General features: G+C 39.7%; 1 protein-coding gene across 2 annotated transcripts in view; it reads left to right on the top strand.

Moving 5' to 3' along the window:
* The first annotated feature begins 2,227 nt into the window (after window positions 1-2,227).
* NCAM2 (neural cell adhesion molecule 2) overlaps window positions 2,228-22,995 on the top strand; it is a 607,059-nt gene continuing 586,291 nt past the window's right edge. For both annotated transcript variants that reach the window (XM_042230005.2, XM_042230008.2), the window contains exon 1: window positions 2,228-2,464. In XM_042230005.2, coding sequence (XP_042085939.1) covers window positions 2,410-2,464 — 55 coding nt within the window. In that variant the 5' untranslated portion in view covers window positions 2,228-2,409. The remainder of the gene's footprint in view (window positions 2,465-22,995) is intronic.

Below are 22,995 nucleotides of genomic sequence, written 5' to 3'. Positions count from 1 at the left end.
GTAGGCTGCAGTCCATGTGGTCCTGAAGAGTCGGACAGGACTGAGCGACTTCACTTTCACTTTCACGCATTGGAGAAGAAAATGGCAACCCACTCCAGGGTTCTTGCTGGAGAGTCCCAGGGACAGGGGAGCCTGGTGGGCTGCTGTCGATGGGGTCGCACAGAGTCGGACAAGACTGAAGCGACTTAGCAGCAGCAGCAGCAGATGTCACACTAGAAATCTGCAGGATTTGTTGTGAGGAGGCTATTTAGCCCTGGTACTATCCTTTCAACAGTTTCTGTGACTTTGTGTGTGGGTATGACAGTGTGTGTGTGTGTGTGTGTGTGTGTGTGTGTATAGCATTTTTTAATTCTGTAGAGAAATCAAGAACTGGTGAAATTAAGGTGTCATCTGTCTTTCACACCTCTAAATGTGCTGTTTCCACCCTTTCCTGCAAAGAACTGACTGTGAGCTTACTCAAGTACAGTTGGCGCTTCCCAGAATGAGGAAAAAACTGAGGGAAGGGAGCCTTGGTAAAATAACTTGCTAAATATATTGTCCTAAATATTACCACGATGGAAGAAGAGGTTCTCAGGCTGTGAGGTGCTGAGAGGGCCTTGGGTTAGAAAGTCCACCGTCGTCTCTGTGAACAGAAGCCTGTGCCCCTCCTCCATCCTTCGCAGTAACCCCAGTCCTAGGATACCAAGTAAGTGAACCCTCCACGTGAAAACTGTGTTACAGTGATCTGCTTGAGGAACACCAGCTGTGGACGAGTTCTCTACTACCGATGTTAATAATAGCTTGTTTCCACTCTTACCCCTTGCCCTTCTCCAAGCAATGACATCTCCATTTTAGCATCCTGCCAGGGGTGGGGGTGGCTGGATTCTGAACTCGACAATATTTCTAACCCCTTCCACTTCCATGTCTTCGCTGATAAAGAAATATAGCCAAGGGCCTCTCTGGGTCAGGGGTGAGGCTGAGCACCATAATGTACAGACTGCATAATCCATTGTCAGTTCCAGCTGGTTGCTCTGACCAGACAAGGGCCCCGAGGCCAGGTATGCTGCCTTCTGCATCTCTTGCTTCAGGTCTGCTATCAAACTTGCATACCTTTCCCTACTTTTCCAGCAGAGACAAGGATCCCTACTTTTCCAACAGAAAGAAGGATATATCCCAACCTTCAGGAGAGGAGCGCTAGCTGTGGTCGCTGGCCACGACTCCATCACTTCAATATAAAGTCGGGCACACGCAGGCGTGCGTATGGTAGGGGGTGACCCGGAGCAAGATCCCCGCGCAACTCATCTGTGTGCGTTTCCAGCACCCGCCGCATCTCCAGCCTCTCGGGGACCTTGCCAGCGCTGTGCGCCGGGGATCGAGGGCAGAGTCTGCCGAGTGTGTCCAGGGGAGACTTTGGACTTCTCCAAGGACGCAGGAAACACTGACAGCCCAGTTGAACGCAGCCCCTCTCATGTCTCATCCCCTCCCCGATCTCTCTGCCTTAAAGTATCTGCTGTCGACAGCAGTGGGCCGACGTGGGTAAGAGACACTGTGCACATCTTTCCGCCTAGTCTACTCTCTCGAGCCCTAGGAGACAGGCGGTGAACACCCCCAGAGGACCGCTCCTTTCCCTCTGCTAGGGCCGAGTGTGGAAAGCGTGGGAAGCGGGCAGCCTGCAGAAGATTTGAGAGGGAGGGCCTGGGAGAAGGATATCACCACCGCCCCCCCCCCCCCAAGCCCTTGAAGGAATGCGAGCTGCAGAATACACCGTCCGCCCCTAGCTGTGCGGCTCCCACGGAGCCCTGGCCGGTTAAAAGCGCGCGCGGGGCCGGGCAACCACTGGCAGCATCAGCACGGGTTCCAGCGGTTGGCTTCCGCCCACCTGCCCACGCTGGGGCGAGAGCGCCAGGCTGCCCTCCCTCCCTCGGCCCAGGGCCGGCCGTCCCCCTGAGGATCTCCTTCAGGTTGGGCGTGCGGACGCGCTCGTGCCAGCCGGATTGCTGCGACCGGGGGTAGCCGGAGGCCCCTGGAAGCGAACTCGCGGCTGAGAGCTCGACTGCGGACGAATCCTGGGGCCGCGCGCCTCCCGGCCGGAGGTCGATCGCCGTGCGGCGCGGAGGGATACGCCTCGGCCGCGCCTCCCCTCCCCGCCCCTCCCCGCGCCCCCGCCCCCGCCTCCCTCCCCGCCCGGCTCTGCTGCCGCCGCGGCGGCCGCTGCTGCTGGTGCTGGTGCCGCCGCCGCCGCCTGGATATAGTGCGGCAGGGAGCGGAGCTTGCAGTCACTTTGCAAGGAGGAGCGCGCGGGCTGCGGGCGGCTGGGGCACCCCCGGAGCGGCGACGGCTCTAGCAGAGGCGGCCGTGACAGCGGAAGGTTCTCTCTCCGGGGCTGGACTTAATAACTTTGGAACTGTCCACCGGTGTCACGTCCTGAACATGAGCCTCCTCCTCTCCTTCTACCTGCTCGGGTTGCTTGTCAGTAGCGGGCAAGGTAGGAGTGCGGTGCTTTTCTTGCGTTTACTTTCCCACCCCCTTCTACCCAACCTAGAGAGCCAGAAGGAGCTCCAGGAAGAATTAAATGACGGGACTAAAGTTATAGTTATTGTTGTTATTATTATTTCATCCTAATGATGTCTGGTCTGTAGAGACCCTTGAAGAAGAAGATACAGGCTGGGAGATGGGCATCAGTGAGCCGGAGGTTCAGGAAAACTGTATCTTTCTCTAGGATCTTGGCTTTCTTTGATTTTCATTATCAAAAAATTGGATGAGTAGGTTGGCATGTGTTACCAGTTAAATGTCTGAGGTTGCGAAAGGCAAGGGAACGATGATGTTTTAAAGAAGCAGCAAAAACTATCAGCATTAAACTCGTTGGGAAATATCTCTGTTGTGTGCAGAAAATTCAGTTCTTAGAGACTTTTTTTTTTTAATTCTCTTGCCCAAGACCCCCAATTTCTGACAGAAGTGAACGATGATGGTTTATTTATGTTGAGAACTAAGAGAGGGGCCATGGATGTGTGTAAGAAAGCAGATGGATAAAACTAGGAATGTGTTGCAGTCATTCGTTTTCAGCACACCCCCCCCCACCCCTTGTTAATACAGCAAGGATGACATTTTTTATGCTATCAGATTGTAATTACACCTGTAAGGGATGTTTAGCTTGTGGAGAACTGGTGGGATTTTTATCTGTTTAGAAAAAAAAAAACAGAAATAGCTTCCTAGAATAACCTGAGAGAATTTGGGGAAGCTACCTCTGTTTATAGAGATAGATGTGCTTTTGCATTGCTTTGTTTAGTTTACATTCACGTAAAATATATTTATAATAAATGGAGGCATTTTCAACAGTCCAGACAAGTTTGGGCATTTAAATTGGGGACCCAAAATGCTAAAACATGCATTGGTGGAAGTCTTCCAAAAAAAAAAAAATATATATATATATATATATATATACGTATATATATATAGCAGTAATTTTCTGATGTGTAATAATCGCAGAGAATGTTATTAGTGTAACATGATTTTTTTTTTGAGAAAAAAAAAATTACAGCACAAGTTAAAATATCTCCACTATATTCAGTTCTAAGCTTTTTAGCCTCTTCTGAGTTTTTCATTTGGTCCAGCAGGGGGTGGTAGAACTCCATTTTAAGGTTGGTCTGTTCTTCCACACTCCCTAGGTCTTTCTATCATTCTTCAGCAGGGCTTGACATTTTGGATATGAAGCCTTCCTTTCTCTGCCCTTCTCCTCCCTAAATCTATAGTGTTAGTTGCTGATGAAACGCGATTGGATACAGATTTTTATGTTCAGAAATTAGAACGCAAACACTGGACACGGCTTTAGTTTGTAAAGTGACTTGCTAAGAGGCTGTTCATTTTCCCTTAAAAGAATAGAGTATGCAAAATTCCAGTCGTGGCAAAATTGCAATTTTGTGCATCTGAAGCTAATATTAGACCAGCCAGTTACTTGAATCATTTTGATAGCAACGATCAAGCTACACACTCTGCCCTACAGATACGCTGCCTTAATTGTTGGAGAGCTGCTGGTTATGTTTAACTGTTCTTTTGTAATATAGACAGGTATTTCTGAATACTGAGAAGCAGTCCCCCCCAAATTGCAGTTAAAATACCACTGCAATTAACCAAGTGTAGACACTGTGGGCAAAATGAGGACATCATGGAAAGCAAGTTTGTGCAGATTTAGGATTAGATTTTGACTGATTTGAAGAAGAAAAAGAAAAATGTGTCAGTTGTGGAGTCTTTGAATTTACCGTCATAGACATTAAGTGTGTTGGAATTTGGGAGATAAAAAATAAATCAGGGAATGTTTAAATAGTACACACAGACACATATAATTTGGGTCTGTGTATGTAACACATATTTGAAATTGTTATTCACCAATTTAGAATTCAGAAGGCAGGGTGATTATAAAGAGGGGCTTAGAGACTGAAGCATGCCTCACAGGGAGCCTATATTCACTGTAATGTAACAGGGAAGGCAGAGAGCGTCGTTCTCAAGATCTCTCTATCTAGTACAATTTAAAAATGCATGGCACTCACGGAGGTATAGATGCATGCATAGCAGAGAGCCCGAGCTTTTGTGAAACAGAACATGTGGTACTTCTGTGTCATGTGTCCTAATGAAGTCAGAGATGCTTGGAAACGGCAATCCTGATCCTGGAGTCCAGTTCCTCTCTGCTAGTGTTTTGTTCTCCAATTAAGAATGCAGTAGCAAGTATCAGAAGCACCACAGGGAGCAGTTTGGGAAAAAAAAATGTATCTAGCATAACTCATACTTTTGTTTATTCTTTTGTAAATGGGGCCATGGAAAAGCCACCACCAGTCAGTGATCCCTAGGCTTGCCTTGGAAATACTAAAATCACAGCTTGCTGATTTATGTTTCCAACAATATACTTGCAGGAGGTTTTATGAAGCATGATTGAAGCTATCGCTTTGGAAAGTGGTGTGCAGTTAGACGAAAGGCAATGATGATGTATTCCCTTTTAAGTAGTCACAACGTTTTGAACCAAGGCCGTAGAATAGGAGAAATGACAGAAGTGAAAAACTGACTAACTTAAGTGGATGCCAATACCATAATTAGCTAACAAGGCCTAATAGTTCTGCTTCTAACTTTCAACACAAGGTTATTGTTCTACTGTAGTGAGAGGCTTTTTTATTGTAGCAGAAGTGCTCCTTTAAAAGCCTCTCCTTCTCACTGCAAGATTCATATCCAATGAAGTACGATTGGGATTTAATTGTCGAGTCTGGATTTCATTGTCAATGAAACAACTATTGCATAGCTCTAACTTCTGCAATTATTTTTCCTTTGTATTTAGAACTTGGTCACAGCTTCAGTCATCATTAAGTCTCAAGTGATAACTTGAGCCTGTGATTCACAGTGCATGTGCTGTTTGGATCTATGTAAATTTGGATTTATATGTAGGAGCTGCTTTCCTGAAACTTTAAATGTTTAAAATAAATTTCTTCTTTTAAAAATTACCCAAGTGCAATTAATAATCATCTATGACTGACTGTTTGCATACATACATTAGAAGCACTCTGGTTCAAAATTATTAAGCAAGAACAGAGGTATCTGTTCAACTGGATCTCTCTTGTCATCCAGTACAAGATACATACCTAGAACACTCACCTAAGCCAAAATCATTGGGGAGAGGAGGCTGAATTGTCCAGTTAGTTGAACTTACAGGCAGCTGCTTACAATTATGCTTTCTGATGAAGTGCCAGTAAGTCATTGTTCATTAGAGAGGTGTACCTGCTAAAAATAAAGGGCAGGTGTGAGGGTGACTACTGGTTTCAGGTCTACAGGAAGGTCTCCACAAACCTGTCTTCTGTGGGGGCGGTTAAGCAGACAGCCTCTCTTACTTACCTGGCTCTAATGCTTTGATGTCAGCTTTTCTTTGTAAGATTTTAGTTGCATCACCTCCACATTCATTTGCATGTAGAGAAGATAGGCTATGTAAATTAATATCCTTATCCTCAATGAACAAACCACAGGATTTCTTTCTCTGCTTTATATCAAAGGAGTTCAGTGGAGCGTTTGGTCACTTTCGTGTCCAGTGATGAATTGTGGCGCCCAGAGAACTGGAAGGGAAGTTGGTGGGTCCTGAGTGTTCATGAATCTGTTCAATGACACTCAGGGCTAATGGTCTCTCAGAAGTAATGCCCTCTCAGAGAAGCAATTAAGGGGGCGGAAGAACCTCATACAGCCCAAGAAGAAACTCAAACGTCAGATAATTTAGCACATAAAATGGCCTGTTTTCAAACATGGGACTTGTTTGTACTGAGACTGAGAAATGACATAGAGAGAGTGTTCAGTACCAAGCTAACAGCGTGATTTGTTTTTGCCTGTTTTGAGAGGGAGGTGTGAGAATGCAAACAGGGTTGGCACTCTGAAGACCCTGGAACTAGTCTTGCTGCTTCCTCTGGCTTTTGACATTTGGGAAATGATTTTAATTCTTCTGTTTTGGGGGTCATCTCTCACAACAGTGTACATGGAAAAGTACTTTGAATTGTCTTTTCTTTTTTTTTAGGTCCAAAATAAAAATAATACTCTAAGAGTTGGTGGATGCAAGTTTAATAATTTTAATATTCTTATAAGCGAATATAGTTGTTGTTTCAAGTTTTATTGACCTAGAGTCTAAATTACCTGTGTCCTTTATACTATCCCAGTTATATTGAAGATAGACCAACTATTTAACAGATTATAGTTTTAATGTTCCAAATTACATGGTATGAGAACACTTTAAGATGCAACCAGTGCTGCTATTAAATTTAATATTCCTGAGTTTCACAGAACCGAGGTATCTTTAATTGTTCAGCAAATAAAAGTGCTGCTGTATGGAACTCTTTTAAATATTTTAATAACTTTGAACTATTTACAATTATAACAATAGTGCTCATCTCAAATGGTTATCAACACACTCCTTAGTTTCACACACTCACTTGTGCCACTAACAAGTCATCAAACATTGGGAAATGTTTTAGAAAGCTATGATCTAATAGGAGAAAGGGGCAGCAGAGGAAACTAGATAGCATCACTGACTCCATGGACATGAATTTGAGCAACTCCATTAAATAGTAGAGGACAGATAAGCCTGGCATGCTGCAGGCCATGGGGTCACAAAGAGTTGAATATGACTTAGGGACTGAACAAAAACAGTGATCTAATGAAATAAACTTGCCTGAATTTAAATAGTTAAGAGGCAGATGGGGGACTTTTGAGAGTATTTACAATCATAATGGGCTTCCCTGGTAGCTCAGATGGTAAAGCATCTGCTTACAATGTGGGAGACCTGGGTTCGATCCCTGGGTCAGGAAGATCCCCTGGAGAAGGGAATGGAAACCCACTCCAGCATTCATGCCTGGAAAATCCCATGGACCAAAGAGCCTGGTGGACTACAGTCCATGGGATCGCAAAGAATTGGACACAACTGAGTGACTTCACTTCACTATAATCATAACAATCAACAGATTAACCTTTGGAGAATCTTAGGTCAATTGATGAAAATTGGCTTGGTTCCAATTTGTTTCTTAAAAAGAGCGGAGAAGGAGAACAAGCACTTGACTTGGAAGCAGAAGACCTAGAGCACTGAGGGCCTCTTGACTGAAGAAGCAGCTTACTCTCTCAGAGCCATTATTTGCCTGTTTGAACATCAAATATAAAAATTACTGCCTAGCTGACCTTGCTGTACTGTTAAGAGGAGCAGTTGTGATAACACATATGTGTAGACGTGTTGTAAAATGTCAATCCTACTACGCTAGACATTATGTATATTTTTAAACAGTATGCATACATATAAACCTGGCTATGACTTAAAAACAGTTCATTTATTAATTTAAAATAGCATCATAAGCTGCTCTGTGATTAGAGAAAAATATTGAGGGGGCTGAGATAATCTAATTCATTAATGAGAGTGACTCATTCATCAGTCGGTGATTACATGTCTCAGAGATCTTATTGGGCAGCATTCCTGGGAGTGATTATATAGACTGTGTGATGAACAACTCTAGGGGGCACTACTTGTAGTCATAGTGATGGAATATATATTTCCAGCAGAGGGCAGGGAATCGTTTTGAGGAATGTATTTCTTTTTTATATCATGAACCCCTTATATGGACCAATACCAGGCTGGAATTAGTCACAAAGGGTCTTAAGTGGCACATAATTACGATGTGACTTGCTAAAAGTCAAATAGAAAAATAAAGGGATTAATAACTAGAGTTCTGGTCTGTAAATTCTCACTTCAGTTCTCCAAACACCAAACTTTTGCGTAGATTAAAAAACATTATCTAATGGTTCTTCACCTCAAAGTAAATACTTAAATTATGTACCATTTTGTCAGTAAATCAAATATCAAATACTTGTTGAGGCCATACAAAGTGGATAACTTCATCATTTTATAACATTGAAAACCACTTGTTCAAAGTGCTTTCAATTACTTTGTAACTCAAGACTGTCAAGAATCCAAGAAAGTATTTACTTTATGGATGAAGAAATTGAGAATTAACTGGCTTTCCTATATAAATTTTAGTTAGTATGAAATTAAGATTAAATTTTTCTCACTTCTAGTTCAGTGCCTATTTTTTTAAAATGTATTTGATGCATTTGTTTGAAAATGAAAATTTGGTGTGTGGGAGGGAGGAAGGTGCTTGGAATTTAAGACTCATATTTGAGAAGATAATAGACATATGAATTTAAGAATCCAAATCCACATATGAGAGATTAATAAAGTGTTCAACTAATGAACAAAGATATCATATAATTGGCTTCCCTGATAGCTCATTTGGTAAAGATTCTGCCTGCAATGCAAGAGACTTGGGTTCAATTCCTACGTTGGGAAGATCCTCTGGAGAAGGGATAGGCTACCCACTCCAGTATAATTGGGCTGCCCTTGTAGCTCAGCTGGTAAAGAATCCACCTGCAATGCAGAAAACCTGGGTTCGATCCCTGGCTTGGGAAGATCTCCTGGAGAAGGGAAAGGCTACCCACTCCTGTATTCTGGCCTGGAGAATCCCATGTTCTGTATAGTCCATGGCACCACAAATATTCAGACACGGCCAAGCAACTTTCACTTTGATCATATAATTAGTTAAAAATTAAATGATTTAAATAAGTCCTTAGGAATTCAGGATCTCCAAAGACCTAAAACTTGTTCATTGTTTGGCAACTGCCTGGCTCAATTGTATGCACTCTGTATGTGCTACCTGGCTTAATATATACAGCAGTCTTGTAATTATTATCATATCATACTCCCCTTTGTCAGTTGAAGTCTGTGAGGTGTGGAAGTTGAAGGAGCTAAGACTGCACTGCTAGGAGACAAAGGTTTGAACTCAGTGCATGTGTAAATTGGCCTCTTTCCTGGGACAACACGTTGTTGCTCACTAAAGCAGAGAGGGCCTCAACACAGTAAGACTAAATAGAGAAAATAATACAAGGAGAATAAGTTGTAGGGAAGGAGGTAAATGTTCAGAGGACAGAAATAATTCAATTTAGTTAAGAATTTAGAAAGGTAAGTTGTTGGCCTCAATTATGGAAATATTGGAGAGACTGGGAGGCAGTCAAGCCTTGCAGCAAAGCTAAGTTTCACTAAAGCTCGACATTCAATGTAGATGGTGACTGCAGCCATGAAATTAAAGACGCTTACTCCTTGGAAGGCAAGTTATGACCAATCTAGACAGCATATTAAAAAGCAGAGAAATTATTTTGTCAACAAAGGTCTGTCTAGTCAAGGCTATGGTTTTTCCAGTAGTCATGTATGGATGTGAGAGTTGGACTATAAAGAAAGCTGAGTGCCGAATAATTGATGCTTTTGAACTGTGGTGTTGGAGAAGACTCCTGAGAGTCCCTTGGACTGCAAGGAGATCCAACCAGTCCACCCTAAAGGAGAGGAGTCCTGGGTATTCATTGGAAGGACTGATGTTGAAGCTGAAACTCCAATACTTTGGCCACCTGATGCAAAGAGTTGACTCACTGGAAAAGACCCTGATGCTGGGAAAGATTGAGGGCAGGAGGAGAAGGGGACAACAGAGGATGAGATGGCTCCATGGCATCACCGACTCAATGGACATGAATTTGGGTGGACTCCGGGAGTTGGTGATGGACAGGGAGGCCTGGTGTGCTGCAGTTCATGGGATCGCAAAGAGTCGGGCATGACTGAGCTACTGAACTGAACTGAACGTCAAGCATTGTTTGGGCAGGAAAATAACACGGAGTTAAATTTTGTTTTAAGTCTACTTGCCATGTGTGATGTGGACCAGAGGAAAATGAAAAAGGATTAAATGGACAGGACACAATATTTCTGTGGAAGAATTAATGGATCTTAATAACACATTAGATTTGGGGAACTGGAAGGAATGTGACCCCTGAAGTTTTAAGCCTGTTTGACCGAATGGTTATATCTTAATAGAAATAGGTAAGTGAGTAAAGAAAACTGCTGATATCGGGCAAGGGTTTTTCTTACTTCTTTGTATTGGGTTTGCCAAAATGTTCATTTGGGATTTTCCTTTATGGGTAACCCATTATTTTTTTTTAAATTATATGTTAAGTTGAGTATTCTGTGGAACATCTAGACAGAAATGTCAGTATTAAATTGTGAAAGATATACTGCTAATCTTTATTATTTCTTCAGCATCTTTCTCTGCTTTCATTTAACTCCTGTCTTTATGTCTTTCTTCATCACTATGCTCGAGGATTATTAAGTTTGTCTGAAATTTTAGATGAAATTTCAAAAGCACGTGGGTCAGATTTGCTTTTCTTATATACTTTTAATTTTCTGTTTTATCCATTTTTTTAAAAAGTATTGTTCCAGGAAAACAAAACAAAACTTGACAAAATAAGAAAAAAGAAAAAAAGAAACCCAAGACCTAAACTAAAACAAGAAAATAAATTTGGTATTGAACTATATTTAACTCTCGAGAGTTGAATAATTTTCTGTTAGTATCCAAGGGAACTAATATTTTGTAATGTCTGCTCTATGCCAGGGAGCTGTACTGGGCCTTTTCACTCATTATCTGATTTAATCCTGATAAAACCACATTTGATAGATGATGTTTGAGACTGAAAGTGTCTGATTTGCCTAGAGCTCTTAAATATGCTGCGTCTGATGACACACAACTTTATAGCCAAGAACATAAAATGCATTTAAGGTAAAACGTAATTTCCTTCTGCATTAGTGTGTGTTTCTTTGGTGCGTATTAATTTGTACACAACTAGTAAATATGAGGATGATAGGAATTGTGTTGATCCACTTATTATTTCTTCAGCTCATTAATTTTTAAGTAACCAAAAGCAAGGTTTCTCACAATTAAATAGAGAGCCTTAGCAATCTCTTAGAGTATTAAGGTAAATATGAAAAGTCAACTCAGGTGCCTTTCTTTAGTGCAAGTGTTAGTTTCTTAGTGACTTTAAGAACCATCTTGGTTTCTACAACATTATATATCTGGCATCATTGAGAGTACATTTGGAGAAACTGGGAAATCACTTTCCTCTATGTTAAAATGACATGTTTGTTGCCTTATTTTTTAGAGGATATACACTGGGTCATAGTTTTCATTTTTAAGTTAGTGCCCTTTAGGCTTATATCTTGAAAGAAGATGCAGAAATTGGATACAAATACTAGTAGAGATTTAACTGTGCTTTTTTTTTTTTTTTTTTGATAAAGATTGTATGGCTTTTGTTAGTGCTTGGTTTTAAATTTCCAAAGGTTTCACATTTTCTGACCTCCAATCCTGTCTTTTTCCATAAGCCCTGATATTTTTACTGCACAGTTTTGCAGACACCAGCATTTTTCAAGGATGCAGATATGGTGTAATAGAAACGGATGTCAAACTTGTAAAAGAAACCAGTGAATATGGCTAAGACCTATATTATCATAGAATAGGTCCCAATTTAAGAAAATAAGCACATTGTGCTTTGTTCTAAGTACTAATGAGAGGGCTTCTGGACAGGTTTTCTGTTGGCATAACTTGTCCACTCCCAACCAGTTTTCTACTCATTATAATATGAGGCTTTCTGATTATATTTATTTCCCCACTTAATTTATCTCTGTTTATTATTTTTGGCCCATCAAAAATGTTCAGCATTGCCTCAGCTGAGAAGTTTTACCTTTATATTATAGCAACAACTTTGGGTAATTCAGGAGAGAAAATCTATACACATATTTCAATTAATATATAACATGAGATATGTACCTATTCTTTATGAAAGTACCGATCCGTGATATTGACATGTTTCTGATTTTTTAACTTTATTTGTGTAGATAAATCACTTATAGCTTTCTAAAACCAACTGAAGCTGAACTCATTTTAAAGCTTGTTCACTTCTTTATCATAGAATAACTGACTTCACCCTACGTGGTTCTTTACATTATATATAATGCTTCATACCAATGTTTTAATTATCAAAAAATTAGTTATATTATAAAATTTAATATTTCAAAATGTATGTAAGTATTGAGGCAGAGTAGTTGACAAAAACTTTTTCTGTCAACTTTAACTTATCTATCTATTTAAAGTACCTCAATTATCCTGGAAGGAGATACTATTTCTGATTAGAAAAAAAGCAAATGAGCCTCAGAGAAGTAAAATTGCTCATCCTTGAAGAAATATTTAAGACATGGTAAGACCAGGACTTGATAGAAATATTTCACTGTAGAATAGCACATTTTTCTGTTATGAGGTCTCTGTTTTTATCTGAGTATGTTTTACTGATATACGAAGCAATTCTCAAAAATAACTTAGTACGTGTTCTATGCTGCTATGCTGCTTAGTTCCTTTTGGACTGTGTTTATGAGATCCATGCTGTTAATTTTAATTAGAGATCTACCTTTCAGTTGAATTATTTGGAAGTTTCTGACTTAGAACTGTTGAGAGTTTTGCCTTTTGTTCGTTTACACAATCCTATTCTCTCAGCCCCATTGCTTGTTAGTGAGCACATCACTCTAACACCATTCCTGGAATTCCCAGTATTTTACATATTTGTCTATCTTTCTGTGGACAATTACTATTATTTTTCTTTAAGACTCAACTCAAGTATCTCATCCCCAGAGAAATCTTTCTTTCGTCAAATACATGTCAGTTGCCTACTACATACTAGTCGAAGTACAAGATACTCTTGTATTATATCTGATTTCTGCATGCCAAACTTCACTATGACCTTGCAAGTGAACTCCATAAGGACAAGAATGTCTTTCCATGCTGGCTTCCCATTTAATGCAGAGTACTAGATTAGAGAGTTTATTGTAAATTCATGTGTATTCCTGGAACACAGTAAATGCTTAGTGAATGTGTGCTGAATGAATAATTTTACCCAGCAGAAGTAAAACAAAATGCCATACTTTAAAATAAATATGTGTGCATATATATACATATATATTTACCCTTGACTTTGGATGATGCTTTGGTTTGTTGAGAAATATTACTGTTGTTCCTGTGTTTATTTCAAACATTTGTTTATATCATTGCCATGCATGTGATAGGCTTTCAATAAATACATTAATTTCAATAAAATAATTATCACACAGTGATTATTTAATTTAGGAGGAATTAAATAGCAAAAATGAGCTGCCTTATCCCTGATCTTATCTTCTATACTGAAAGTTAATTAGACTGGGAATAAAGCAGACTTTAAAATCTTGCTATGAGATATATTCTTCTGAAGCCTTATCTGAGAGATAGGACATGGTTATCTAGTTAGAGTTTCAAAGTCTTCAGTATATAGAAATAAATTAGGGAGATATAATACGTTGATAATGATATAATTAAACAGATTAGATATTGTCAATAGTAAGTGTCTGATATGTCAACAGAGCGAAGTATTTAAAGTCCTGAAAAATCAAGATAATCCCTTGGGGTTAATTAAAAGTTGATTATTCAATCAATGATTATTGGAAGCCGATTCTGAACTGTATGAATAGAAAGGCAAGTAAAATAAGGGCTATTTTACCTTATTGTTTCATAAGTACTTAGATATTTTTTTCTCTTTTTTAAATAAGATCTAATTTAACCTCCAACATTCTTCTCTTGCCTGCTAGGCATGTTTTGTCATGGTTTTATAGTGTTTCCTACATCTGACTTCAGTGATAAAAACATTTAAATTAATAGAACAAAATACATATTCAGATACTCCAGAATATCTTTGTCACTTTATCATTTTATTCATCTGTCTGCCATGTACTCACTAATGTTACCATTATTGTGTATGTCTCTAGCTTGAAACAGTTTTCAATCAAAGATGTTACTATTGCTTATAATTCATCAATTTTTTTACTTTCCTTTCTCAAATTTCACATGATTTATAATCATTTTAATTGATTATCTGCATGAGTCATTTTATTTCAAAGCCCCAGTATAAGCCCCATGCTAATACATTTCACTTTTGTGGGGAATATATGCGGTGTGCAATTTAGGCAGAAAACTCAACATAGGTTATTGAGTAATATTATGCCACCCTCTATGCTTTTCTGAACACTTGCTTGTTGTGAATGTGATTGGAGAGATGAAGTGGTCCTAAGAAGTGTCTTTTACTGGTTGTGATTCCACAATATATTCTAACCACTGAGCAGAAATGCATGCAGGGAGCTTTGACTGAGAAAGGGAAGCCAATATAGTACTAATAATACAAGTCAATCATCCTTTTGTTTCAGGGAGGATAACTCATCCGCTAAAAGGAAATGGGGAAGTGAGTGATAGGGTCACACTTTGAGGAGCTGGGGTAAAAGCTGACATAGTTACATAGGATCGGAGAAGGAAAGACCCAAGAAAACAGAGAATTACAGGCAACATTGTTTCCTCAGCAACTTCTATTTGTAAGTATTTGGTGAATTAATTGAATAAAGAAAGTGTCAGAGAAAACCAAATCTAGACCTAATTAATATGGTAAGGACAGATTTTAATCAGTAATATACTGTACTGGGAAGAGTTTATTACTATATTCAATAGGATAAAGAGCCCAGTATGAACTGAACTCAGCTTTAATTTGTGCAGAGGTAACTGGAAGTTTTAAAGGGAGAATGAGAGAGTAGGGAAACATTGAGTGGGTGCTCCATAGAGACAGAGAAGTAAAAAAAAAAAAAAAATGCCAAAACTCACAAAAAAGATGGAAATTGGTCCCTGTGAATCCCATCTGGGTTTGCGAATAACCAGTTCTTATCAAAGTAAGGCTGTTCACTTCTACAGGGCCTGAGAAACAGGGGCCCCATCTTCAGGTGTTGGCTGGGACGAACAGTAAATTCTTTTGGCAGCCTTGAGTTTTCTCAGGCAGGCACTTTAAGGGGGATGAGAGACATTCTTGAAATGTGGCCTTGAGTGGTTTAAAATTACATTAGTGTTTTGTTCAGATCTTTATAGTTTGAGGCCTAATTGAACTGAGGGTTCAGGGAGCCTGGTGAGAGTTTGGTCAAGGAGAGAGTCTTTCTCCAAAGAAGATCTGTCAGTAACTCTGCAGGGTACTTTCAGATGAGTTATCTCATTTTTATATTCACAGCATATCTAGGAGTTCTGAAAGAGGGAGCTGAATTTCATAAAAGTAAAGTAGCATCTAATAAGTACAGAATTTCAAATTCAAATTTAGTTAATATTTGATCCGAAAACTTTACTCATTCCACTGATTGAAACATGATTCTTTTGAAGTACTATGGGATTGCTAAAGGGAGAGAGAAAGCTTTAGCAGGAGCTCTAATTTCAGGTTTTTACCATTCTTTCTGACCATTTCTTCTGAGTGGCTAGACTCTAGCTGAGGAAAGACCAATTAGTGGAGAAGTAAATCTTTTATTGACTGAAAAGATTAGTGCATGTAGAGAACCAACAAGATTTAGACATATTGGGGGTCTGAGTGGTTGCAAGGTAGAGCAGCTCTATTGTTTGGGTTAGTATAATTCATTAACAACTATATGATATTAATATTTAAATATCAGCTACATTTTTCAGTGGCTTCTCTTATTGTGAGACACCATAATTATTAATAATTGAATAAGTCATCAATTTGTGGTTGATTTATTGAATAATTTCATAATGAAATTATATGAGTTTAGGATGCTTTCAGAGCAAAGAAGAGAACACATTCACAATGGTTTGAAAATAAACATGTAAAGAATGTGAGGAGCTATCTGGAGGAAGGTTTGGAGAAGGTTTAGATTTCGAGTTTCTCTTCAGTTTTGGCTGGTTTTCCCTGACTTTTTAGAAGAAATATGGCTGCAACGGTTTAATATTCTTAGATAATGAAATCTGAAGCTAGGAAAAAAGACAACATACTTATTTGAGTGGCCTTATTTTAATAGTAAAGGAAAATCCTGATGTCACTCAGCAGACTTCCCTCAATTTTCATTGGCTAGAATTGTTTCAGATGAACTCCCCTAAACCAGTTGGTGGGGAGAATGACATTATCATAGTTCCTTTGGCTAATCAAGTCCTTTCTGTTGCCAAGTGGAAGATCTGAAGAATGAGGGAGGGGATGTGGTATGCAGTATGTAGAAAAAGGGTCTGCCACAAGGAATTTGAAAGGGCCTCTTTGACGAAGAATGTAAACAACATTAAAAGTCAGTGTCTTTTAAGCAGTTACAGTGTACCTATGTGGTTTGTACATGTGATCTAATTTAATTTTTTAAACTTCTATGTGAGGATAATTCTGTTTTATAGAGAGGGATGAATAGATTTTGAAATGTTTAGATGATTTGTCAAACTCACAGAGCTGCTCAGTGGCAAAGTTGAGATTGGAACCTAAGCCTGCTGGCAAGTCATCTTTCATTACCAGGTCACCGCCAAAGGAAACTTAACATTGTTCATCATGTTACTATTGTTTAAGAACAGTAGTAAGAATATTAACTTCCTTTGTGAACAGGCTGTGTCCTGGACAATCTCCTAAATTTGCTCTTATTTAATATCATTTAGACATATCTTACTGTCATTTTAAAATTTTACAAATAAGGAAGCTAAGAGATAGAGTGACAAAACAGTTCACCTACAGAGCTTCCCTCATAGCTCTGTTGGTAAAGAGTCCGCTTGCAATGCAGGAGATACCGGTTCAATTCCTGGGAATATTCCTGACCCAGGAATGTTATCCCTCTTCTGGAGAAGGGGGATAGTCTACCCACTCCAGTATTCTGGTCTAGAGAATTCCAGGGACTATAGAATCCATGGGGATGCAAAGAGTCAGACATGGCTGAGTGATTTGCACTTTCTCATGGCTATCAAGTGGCCGGAGTGGTATTTGAAGGAAGGCTTATTTTGAATTTAAAGGCCTGAGTGCCTGCATCTATACAATGCTTAAGGTCTGTAAACAAAGTATGGCAGGGTAGGATAACGCATTTGGGATAAAACTAATTGCATAACCCTGGCTAGCCCTCCAGCTTATAATATAAATGAACATAATTTTAAACATAAACATAATTTTAAATGAACATAATTTATAAGCATATATATATATTTTTAAATATGACTGATATTTATTTCTCAACTCAGGTATTATTTTACATCAGATTTGACCAGTTACCTTTATACATTTTTTTTTACAATACTGTATTGGTTTTGCCATACATTGACATGAATCCACCACACGTGTACATGAGTGCATTGAAACATGTATACTATCATGTAAGAAATGAATTGCCAGTCTATAAGCATATATATATTTTATATATTTGCTCTTATTTTTTTTTTCCAAACTATACAAGAGAATAGCATGCTCAACTTTAAGAAAGCCAAGGGAAAATATTCATTTGATTTCTGGAAGAGCTGGATGACAAATGGGGGACCAGGGTCTTCTTTATAGGGAGAAGATGAAACTGTGAAAGAGGAGTATTGATTGGAAATTGACTGCTGAGACAGGCTAAATATTGAAATGTGTGTGATTATGTAGACTCACTAATCAGGGTTCTAATCTAGTGCATACCTAGATTAAGATGTAAACTACATTAGATCCTGAGCTCTAGATGGTGTCTTCCTGAGACTGTGTCCTTAGTCACTCAGTCGTGTCTGAATCATTGCGACCCCAGAGTAGCCCTTCAGGCTCCTCTGTCTATGGCGATTCTGCAGGCAACAGTACTGGAGTCGGTTGCTATGACCTCCTCTGGGGCATCTTCCCAACCCAGGGATCGAACCCAGGTCTCCTGAATTGCAGATGGATTCTTTACGATCTGAGCCACCAGGGAAGTCTTCCTGAGACTATGCAGTGAGTTAAAAGGCAGGATAGAGATTGAGGTGCTTAGGGTATAAAACTATGTGCCTCCTCTATAATTACTGTTTCTTAGCTGTTTTTTTCCTATGCTAGGTATGCTTACCAACATTGTGTTTGTTCTAAATGGTCAAATGGTAAACTTATATGTGTATTTATGTGTATAGGAGAAAGTGTGTGTGTATGCATGTGTACACATACATATAGGTATGTCTATAAAATTTTGGGGAAACTATCTCATTATTTCATACTGTTTCAAAATGTTTACTGTATTTCTTTCATGACTTTCATTATTGCTAAAATCCATGACTATTTTTAAATGATTTTTTCCTTTGCTTATTTTTGCTTCAAAGAAGAAAATGTACTCCATGATAAAACGTTGGAGTTATTATTCACAGTTTGTATAACTGAAGACTAATTAGCTAGTGTTTAATTTCTCAAGACTACAAAACAATATCTGTTGTCTTTTTGTTTCACAAAATGAACAGCTAAACAGCTCCCTCACCTTATTTTTTTTCAAAACAAACTCCTAGCTCACAAGTATTCATAATTTATGATGTTTTTCATGAAAACATATTCCCTGAATATAGATAAAATTAGCATTTGGAGCATGGATGCTTTGGTTCCAGCTCAGGGACTGTGTTGTGATTGAAATGCATGCACAGGCTTGAATCCTTCATTTCCATTTTCCCCAATTTGTAATTGAAGAGAGGAAGGCTGCTAAGTTTCTAACAGTGTTATCCCCTCCTTTACATAGCACTGCACAACTGAGTTAAAACATTTCATGTTACAAAGCTGCTGAAAAATTATCTAACCATCTTGTAATATCACAGTAAGGATTGGATCATAAAACTGTAGATACAGATTCTCTTATATCTCAGTGGTTGATTGCCATGTCCCTTTTTAGGATTACTAAACAGATAATCTGCTTCTGTTCCCAGTGGTAGAGAACAAATTCATTTATGTAAAAATTTTTTTGTGAGATATGTTGATAATGCTTTTCCTATAAAGCATATCCATATTTGCAGGTATTTAAAACAACTGAGCTCCCTTATTTGTAGCAAAGTAATAGTGTTCAAATTAGATAGTTTCTATTATCTTTATCATTGACTGGTTTGCAGTTTTATGGAAATAAGAAGTATTTTGAGAGGCCCTCTCCTTGTTCTATAAATGACACTGAATGGTCTCATTTTTAAAGATCTCTTTGATTTTCTTTTGCTCCTTATGGTTTGGTTTGACACCAGTCAAAATTGTTTCCAGAGTGTTCAGAATTCACATCACGTTATTGGTTGTTGAAGTGTTCTGGCTGAATGGTTGGGTACTAAATGGATTCTTGCCAGCACATGGCAGTTCCAGGCACTGAGGCCAGTGGCTATTTAGTGCTGCGGTGAAACTCTTTCCCTACACAAGTTAGTAGTGGTTTCCTGCTAATGAATCTAGATCGTGTGCCCCAGATGGTGTGTTCAAGGAATACCTCATCATCTGTGTTTTATTTCCAACTCTGTTGCACACTCAGCGAAGCCCCAATCACCACTTATAACTAAATGTCAAAATATCTTGACGCCCCCTTTAGCGTCAGAGCAGAATCTTTGCTAATTTTATTTGCCCAAATTCCTGTTTTGGTTTGTGGGCATGCACAGAGGCTGTGTGATGGTTAAAAGCACAGAGTCTGAAACCTGGCAGGCTTGAATTCAAATCCTGATCACCCTCTTCCTGATGAGCTCATTTAAATCTTGAGCAAGAGACTTACTTCTCACTTCTTTAATATTATCATCTATAAAATGGGAATAATATTGCTGCTCCTATAGTAACTGTCCTATTAATGGCATTATTAATATTGCTGTAGAGCAAAGGTATAAGTCCATATATTGATAATTTATTAACCAAGCTTCTTCAAAATTTTTCTGAAGGGAATTTAGCTCTGTGAGAAACAGTGCCCTGAGAAGATGTCAGAATGTTTACTTTTGAGGCAGTTATTACTTTTGGAAAGCTCCATTATTATGTTGCCATTGACCACATTCTGTTTAGTTTTCCCACAGTTTGCTATGGCAGATGGCAATTGGAAAGTTTGGCATTTGAGGTTTTGATGCTATCCAGGATGCGTGTTCCTTTCTTAGCTGTTTTCCATCATGGTGCAGAGCTCCACAGCTGAGGCAGAATGAGAAATTAAAGATAATTTCTTAGTTTATTACTTGTTGTTGTTCAGTTGCTAAGCCCTGTCCAATTCTTTGGGACCCAATGAGCTGCTGCACTCCAGGTTTCTCCGTCCTTCACTCTATCCCAGAGTTTGCTAAAATTTATGTCCTCTGAGTCAGTGATGCTGTCAAACTATCTCATTCTCTGCTGCCCCCTTCTCCTCCTTCCCTCAATCTTTCTTGAATCCAGTGCAAAATTGGGTTTCCCTCTCAGGGCTCTTTTCTACTCTCATGGACTTCACCCCTCATCTCTCAACTTGTCTCAGCTTCTTGTATGGGTTTAGCTATAAGCTTACATTTTTGTTTTCCTTTCCCTCTACTCAGAAAAATGAAGTTGCTCAGTTGTGTCCAGCTTTTTGTGACCCCATGGACTGTAGCCCACCAGGTTTTTCTGTCCATAGGATGTTCCAGGGAAGAATATTGAAATGAGTTACCATTTCCTTCTCTAGGAGATCTACCTACCCAGGGATTGAACTCAGGTCTCCCACATTGTAGGCAGACGCTTTACCATCTGAGCCACCGGGGAAGTCACCCTCTACTCATCTCCATCCTTAACTCAAGCAAAACTCTTGTTTCCACCTGGGCTTTGCACAGTGTCTATACTGTTGGCATTCCACATGGTCTGTGTGGTCAGTCCATGTGTTTCCCACAGTACTGAGTATGGCTTCACCTCCTCTCCCACGGGTTCCGGTTAAACTCAGAGGATTAGCAGTTCCTTTCTCATGAGCTGGCTAGTTATGTTCCTGATCTATAGCCTATGCATTTGTGTTTCTCGGTGTAAGCTTTAGTGACCTTCAATACCCTCTTCCCTCAGCCAAGGTGGTTCGGTGATAATGTATTCTTCTCTAATATCTGCATATTAGAGAACATATGTTAAAGCACGTCCACATTGCAGTAGTCAGACTTGGAGGACGGGTACAGTTTGGCCCCTCTGTGGTCAACTGGACTTCTCTGTCATCTTTGTTCCCTGCTGCAGTCAGTCATTCTGGTGCTCCAGGCATGTAGACGGTGCTCTCAATCTGTCAGTGGTGGTGGGAGTAGAGATTATGATGGAACAGATGAAAGGACAAGCTGCCCAGTTGCCTTCTGGGTCCTCCCAAAAGTTACAACACAGGGAAGGAAGGGGGAACCCTCTCAGACAGCAGTCCCCAACCTTTTTGGCAGGGACTTGATTCATGGAAGACAGTTTTTCCATGGACAGGGAGGGGTTGAGGGGATGCTTTCTGGATGATTCATTACATTTATTATGCCGTCGCAGATCTGACAGGAGGCAGAGCTCAGGCAGTAATGCGAGTGATGGGGAGTAGCTGTAAATACAGATGAAGCTTCGCTGCTCACCACTCACCTTCTGCTGTGTGGCCCAGTTCCTGACAGGCCATGGACTAATACCAGTTTGTGGCCCTGGAGTTTGGGACCCTTGCTGTAAGAGATACTTAAGAATCTCCTGCTTTCATCCTTCCCAACAACTAGTTGCATTTTTCCTTTTTCAGGAAATAAGAAACTGTTCTTACAGCATTCATCCTTTTCATCTTGGGCTTCCCTGGTGGCTCAGAGGTTAAAGCGTCTGCCCACAATGCGGGAGACCCGGGTTCAATCCCTGGGTAGGGAAGATCCCCTGGAGAAGGAAATGGCAACCCACTCCAGTACTCTTGCCTGGAGAATCCCATGGACGGAGGAGTCTGGTAGGCTATAGTCCATGGGGTCGCAAAGAGTCGGACACGACTGAGCAACTTCACTTTCACTTTTCATCTTAGGGATAATTTCTTATAAAATCTTTAGCTATTGATATTTAAAGTAATACTTGTCATGAAAATTTTGCTTTCTTTCAAAAAGACTGAATTTTGACTCTCAGATTTTAACATTCAACTCATTCTGCCATGCTCTAGTTAAAAGTACTGTTTGATGAGATGGATGAAACTGGAGCCAATTATACAGAGTGAAGTAAGCCAGAAAGAAAAACACCAATACAGTATACTAACACATATATATGGAATTTAGGAAGATGGCAATGACGACCCTGTATGCAAGACAGGAAAAAGGACACAGATGTGTATAGCGGACTTTTGGACTCAGAGGGAGAGGGAGAGGGGGGGATGATTTGGGAGAATGGCATTCTAACATGTATACTATCATGTAAGAATTGAATCGCCAGTCTATATCTGACGCAGGGTGCAGCATGCTTGGGGCTGGTGCATGGGGATGACCCAGAGAGATGTTGTGGGGAGGGAGGTGGGAGGGGGGGTTCATGTTTGGGAGCGCATGTAAGAATTAAAGATTTTAAAATTTAAAAAAAAAAAAACCCTCTGTATATATGAGAGCCGTTGCCTTGACTCTCAGTTCCCATTTTTGTTGCCATTAACACTGAAAAAAAAAAAAAAAAGTACTGTTTGAAAGTCAAAGCCGATAATGACTTTTGGACTCTCAACTCTTACCATCCAGGCAAGCAATGGATGACTGTCTTGGCTCACTGGGTGGAAAATGACAGGCAGCATGGTTTAGAGATCTGCAAGGTGATAAAGTTTAAATATGTAGACATGTAAGAAATAAATGGAAATACATGAGAGGAGAGAAAATTGGCTAAATAGTGATTACTGTGTTTACAAAAAGTAGGATTGATTTGCTCCCCCATTTGAAATCTCAGAAGAATGTT

This window comes from Ovis aries, chromosome 1 (assembly GCF_016772045.2).
Source record: "Ovis aries strain OAR_USU_Benz2616 breed Rambouillet chromosome 1, ARS-UI_Ramb_v3.0, whole genome shotgun sequence".
Classification (NCBI taxonomy): domain Eukaryota; kingdom Metazoa; phylum Chordata; class Mammalia; order Artiodactyla; family Bovidae; genus Ovis; species Ovis aries.
This window is presented reverse-complemented; position numbering and strand designations above follow the sequence as displayed.